At 41.8% G+C, this 6,000-nt stretch overlaps 1 protein-coding gene across 4 annotated transcripts in view; it reads left to right on the top strand.

Moving 5' to 3' along the window:
• Positions 1-3,661, top strand: part of NKD1 (NKD inhibitor of WNT signaling pathway 1) — a 100,857-nt gene extending 97,196 nt beyond the window's left edge. For all 4 annotated transcript variants that reach the window (XM_065641018.1, XM_065641020.1, XM_065641021.1 and 1 more), the window contains 2 exons: positions 1,721-1,851; positions 2,608-3,661. In XM_065641018.1, the coding sequence (XP_065497090.1) occupies positions 1,721-1,851; positions 2,608-3,182 (706 nt within the window). In that variant the 3' untranslated portion in view covers positions 3,183-3,661. The remainder of the gene's footprint in view (positions 1-1,720; positions 1,852-2,607) is intronic.
• Positions 3,662-6,000: the final 2,339 nt, after the last annotated feature.

A 6,000-nucleotide genomic window follows, 5' to 3' on the forward strand; every position in this document is an offset into this window, starting at 1 on the left:
AGCGGAGCACATCTCTCATCACTATATAATTGCTTCGCTCTGTATATTTGCATGAATATTGTTGACCGTCACCTTGCATGTAAGAAAGCGATTAGAATGCAGGGCTGTGGCGGTACTGCCGTAGTTTTTCTTCACTGGCTTGATGAGAGATGGAATTTATGACAGTAACGAAAAAACAGGTTCTCTGTTAACTGACTATTCAACAGATAGTGCTGCGTGGAGTGTTGCTTCATTGAGCTGGATCAAGCCCAGGGATGTTTTTTCTGGGTTAACTGTGCATTGTGTTGAGCAAGTGTGTGCAGATCCCAGCGGCTGCCTTGGGCAGCTCACGCCTGGCAAGTTCAGTCAGCCGGTTCCAGCCCCAGAGATCTTTGATGTTGACCTGCTAAAGTGTGACAACCTGTAAAGGTGTGTCTGAGGCAAGAAAGGTACCAAACTGGCTATTTATCCAAAAAAATAAAGACTATCTGGACCTTCCCTCGTTTTTGGCAGTACCCCATGTCACTTCTGGAGTTCAAAGGTGACTCGGAGTCTTTAAAGCTTTCCTGCTTTCCAGGCAGACTCTCCTCCATTCAGGAGACTCTCCCTCTATCAAAGCAGAACAAAAATGATCTTCCAGATAGGTCAAGTCTTGCAACTTTTATCAAAGGAACTGCAGACGTGTGTCTGACAGAGACACAGGGGACCCAGGTCTGTAATGCCCCGAACTACTATGCTAGCGCAGGAAAGCAGTTTGTGCCAGAGCTCCATGGGATCAGCAGCCTCCGGAAATGCGTTAATAGACTAAAACCGGAGTGCGGGGCACTGTACAGTACAGAGCCCAGATTTAGCAGCTGGTTCGGGATACAAGAACAAATTCTGGTCTTAAGTTATCTTAATCGCATGAAGAGCAAAGCCTGTCTCGTGGTCTTGGAGACTGAGCTACCTGAATGACAGGCCGTGGCTTGATCAGGAGTTCTCTGCTTATCCTCTTTGTTATATTGAAAATATTGTTCATATCTGCAGACATCCATTTAAATTGCTGAATTAAATTGTTCAGCATTATGGGCTACAACACTGTAAACCACTGCCTGATTTTTTTTCTGCCTCATAAGTGAATGGTATTTCAGATATTCATTCTCAGGAAATAGTTCTGCTATAAATAAAATTGCAAAGCTGAGCAGGAAAAGGAGTCGAGATTCTGAAGCCAGCGGCTGATCTGACCGTGTTAATTGTATTTTGGAAAGCAGCGGTTGTCTCTGGGTGTCCTACCACCCCCGTCTCTTCTGGGGCTCTCTCCAGTTACTACCCCTGTGCCCTTGCCCGTCTTTCTGGAGCAGATACACGAGTGTTTGTCTGACACTTACCCCAGCACGTCCTCACAGCAGCAGGAGCAATCATGAATCAAACAGCAGGTTTTCTTTGACATCCCCAAATTAAAGGATCATCTGAATGGTTTGGCCCTAAGACAGAATGTAATAAACCCTAGGAGCATTTTCATTCATTTTTGCATGTGCAATGCAATTTGCTTTGTAATGTGGGGCGGGATTTATGAGGGGAAAGAACAGGCAGTTCTGGGCTATCAACTGAGCAAATCCGGTCATCCAGAATTTCAAGTGTTTGTTGTCCCTTTGTGAGCAACTCCTGTCACTTCAAAGGGGCCATTAGTTGTTGGTTTGCAGATGCTGATAACAACTTTAAAGAAGTTCTACTGAATTGTAATTTTGCTTCCTGCTGACAGATATCACCAGAGTGAGAACAATCCAGAGCAAAGTGGGTGCTATCGCCATTGCGTTGATGAGAACATTGAAAGGAGAAACCACTATTTGGATCTTGCAGGAATAGAAAACTACACATCAAAGTTTGGGCCAGGTAATTTGGTCATTTATGTTGCAACCTTTTCTTCTTTGTTCAGTTGCACGTTCCACCTCAGGGACAGGGAATTGTGAACCTGCGTGGTTTGTCTGTAGTGACTTACTGGAAGGGACAGGACTGTGAGTACCGCGAGATAATTGCTGCTCCAGGTGGTATCACAACAGAGTGGCTCACGTGCCGCAAGCCTGGTCTGAAGTACCTGTTTGTGCAGCTAAGCTTGGAGGTGAGCCTAGGAAAACAATCTTTACAGCTAAATTATGAAGTTTAGTCTATGGGTGAGGCGAGGACTGTTTTTTGGATGTTGGAGCTCGTTTCCGAGATGATACCCGCACATATTTTGTACTCAGGACTGACCCAAAAATCAGAGAATGTTGTTTCATACCTGGAATTTTGGCTTCTGTCCTCAAATGAAATGAATTAGGATTTCCTCTCTTTCCCTGTCCTCTGCCAAGATTTTACTGTTCCACTCGCAGTTATTTTGGTGAATTTCAGATAGATGATGACCAAGAGAAAGTGATGTAAAGACTTTCATACACACACACACTTTCACTCTTTTATATAGATACATATGCATATTTGTGTGTCTATTATTTACTAGTCAGGATTATTAAATGTAATTAAACTAGACAGCTATAATTGCATTCATTTCCTTGGGAAAAATTCACTCTGCTGATAATGCTGTCCCTGCCAACTGAATGCAACTAATTAAAACTTTGAAATACTAGATGACTAACTCAGCTTGTTATTTCCTAGGATCTCCTCCAGCAGCTCAAAAACATGACCCACCAAGCCGCGTTGTGAATCAGACCAGATCCCGTTCTCATGAACCCGACACCTTCCACGCTCACCATAGGAAATCTCAAGTGGTGGATCCGAGCCACGTCCATCTAGCTGAGAGTTCGTATGCCAAGATTGCCGAAATCCAACAGCGGCTCCGGAACCAGGACTCCAACAAGCACTTTGTGAGGTCTCCCAAGGCCCAGGGCAAAAACATTGCCGCTGTGCATCCTGGAAGGGCGGTCAGAAATAAAGCTTTTCCAGGGGCGCCCATGGCCATGGCTTCCCCGAGTGCGCGGGTGGGCCAGAATCTTCCTTACCTCCCCTTGCAGTCCCAACAGGTTCACAAGAAGCATAAGCAGAGGGCGAAGGAGAATCACCAAATGTGCAAAAACTTCCAGTCTCCGGGGACAGTTGTGGAAAAGGAACACGTGAGAGACCTGCCCACGGTCATTTTATATGAAGGCCAAGTTGGACAAATGATACAGAGACACGAACACCACCACCACCATGAGCACCACCACCACTACCATCACTTCTACCAGACATAGAAGACATCCCACCAACATCCTCCAGGAATCATGCCACATGAAGGAAACATGTTCTTGTGATACCAGGACTAAGGCATTACTACGATTAATATTATTGTTACTCCGTTAATATTCAGCTAGCATATATTTTAGAGGTTACACGGAACTCTTGACACTTACCCTATTTATGTTGTGGAACTACATAGCTTACTTAAACACCTTGTGGATTTATTTTTTTTTTAAGTGGCTTGTAAAACAGCAAACAGCCATAGCTTTTTGAGCTGTGATTTACTACAGGTCGTCAACGCACTTCTTCACAAGTACTACTTGATGGTAGTAGGAAAGATGCTTCAAACACTCTTGCAGACATCTAGCGAACCTGTCTGCTGTGCGTTGGCTGATAGCACACAAGCCTTTTATCTGGGGAGCAATGTTCGAAGGGTTGGACTCCAGAGATACTCAGAATAACAGAAAAATACAAACAGCTGCTACCTCTAGTATTATTCAGATTTTATTTTCTTTTTATTGATTGTAATGTGCGATGGGGGGGGTGGGAATTTTAATATACTGCATTCGTGTAGCCTGTTTGTGTTCACATCCTTCCAAATTATCGTAATAATTACAAGGAAACATTAGCTATACTTGTCAACAGAGCTACATTTGTATGACTTACACTTTATTTTCTTGGAGATTCGTCACTGACACAAGTACAGTCTGTTATATACTCGGTAATATTTAAATATACTTCTTTTTTTTTTTTTTTTTTCCTCTTGCTTACTCTCCTTTCTGTTTGGGGTAACAGTTTGAAAAGAGGAGGATGTGAAATGGGGTTTTCAAAAGCATCACTAGACTTTAGTGCTTGGGCCGTAAGTGTCGTTGATGGGGGTTTGGGAAGGAGAGGGGTTGTTTGGGCGTTTTCTTTTGTTTGAATCCACAGTTCTTTGTTTTGAGAAAGAATTGAGGAAAATATACTTTCTCACTTTAAATGTTGGCAAATATATATAAAATATAAATATAAATATATATAAATATAAATATGCACACTCAGGTACATTTTGTTGTGTTTTAGAAATCTGTGGTTTGAATATTAACATAATTTTTTTTTTTTTCTCCACGAGAGTGACTTCTTAGAAACATGTGCCATGGCATTTTCTTAGCTGCCTCCGATTTAAATTTTCCCAGCACCTACCAATTTGTGCTTCTCCCATTTTGGAGACAATTCAACATGTAAAAAAACCATCATTCACAATCATTCTGGCCTCTTCTACTTTTTCTGTATCGAAAGGCTTCCATTCCATGAAGGAGAATGAGACCATACTCACAAGACCTTACTGGCTGCTGAGAAATTTGAAGGTCAAAAGCAAATCGGAAAAGTGAACAAAAGGGTCAGTACGTTCAAGTTTTACTTTCTGTGGGGCCCAGATTTATAATATACGTTCAGTTGGGTTTTGTACAGATCACCATTTTGCAGGTAGAAAGAGACTGAAAAACACCTACGTTGCTGTTGGAACTTTAAAGTTGAGAACTCCTCACATAAAAACATAATTGTTCTGTAAACATATTTGCTTTGGGTTTTAATTACTTTAAATGTTGTGGTATTTTGTCTATAATACATATTGTAAAATGTATCTATCCCACATTGTTCTAAGCCCTTTATGATTCGGGCAGGTTTTTTTCTGACTAGAGTTTTGACCAGTCCAAAGTGGGGTGTTACTTTACTGCTGACCAGTTTTTGAGAGATCCTGTCCTTTCTAAGAACATGGAGACATCACCTTTTAAAGGAAAGCGGAAAGCTTTGCCTTCTTGTGGAATTGCAATAGAATCGCTGCTTCATGGTAACCAGGTCCATCTCTTGTCTCCCTGGATCAGCAGTTGTTTAGACTTATTGTCCTCTTTTAAAAATCTGGTTTATTTTTTTTTTTCCTAGCTGTCAACAGTGTGTTCTGTTAAATCTAACAAAATGTTTTTAAAATGTGTTTGATCTGTGTGACAACTATACTGTTCTGTTTATTTTTAAAATTCCTAAAGTCCAAAAATATTTATATGCAGAATTTTCTGTATTGAAAATATGAAAAGGCCACGAATTTGGTTAGTTACCACTGAGTTGTTCTAGTCTAAGCCTTTTTTGCTGCTTGTGTATCATTCTTTTTCAATGTATATATAATTATGGACTGCAAAAAAAAAGGCATTTATATGTCTAGTAGAAGGAATAAGCTTATTTATATTATAGTGTTAACAAAGTCTGATGTATTCAAGTGACTTACGTTATAGCGCATGCAAACACACCCGTGTACATTCCATCTGAGCAGGGATGCCATGCTGTTTGGTTGGAAGATTTAATGGAAGCTGTTCTCTTTTCAGTACAGCACGTGCCACAAAGGCGGGCAGGTGAGAATCGTTTCGGAGCCGATTTCTTTAATGCAGATTGCTGCTGAAAACCAGAGGCCGTTCTGGAAAACTCGTGTGCTTTCAGAACTGAGACAGGGCAGCAAAGGGGCTCTTTCAGCCCAAGGTGTTTTGCTGGAAAAGATAACAGCACCGGTAACAAAATCCCGTCCGATCGCGAGTGTGCGGCACCGGCCATGCCATGCGGGCTCCGCGACGGGACACAACGGGCTGATGGGTACGACCTTGCATCCGTTTCTTTTGGTTTGTTGTATTTGGAGAGCCAAAAGACAAATTCTACCTTGCTCGGATTCTGTGAAATGCAAATACTTTGTAATAACGTGGCATCCCCGTACTGCAACCTTACACCAGCCATGTATGAATACGCAGCATCGAAATACTGTGTTGCAGTTGTGTTACGTGTATTAAGTGTGAATAACATGTAGCACGGTTT

Source organism: Caloenas nicobarica, chromosome 9 (genome assembly GCF_036013445.1).
Source record: "Caloenas nicobarica isolate bCalNic1 chromosome 9, bCalNic1.hap1, whole genome shotgun sequence".
Taxonomy (NCBI): domain Eukaryota; kingdom Metazoa; phylum Chordata; class Aves; order Columbiformes; family Columbidae; genus Caloenas; species Caloenas nicobarica.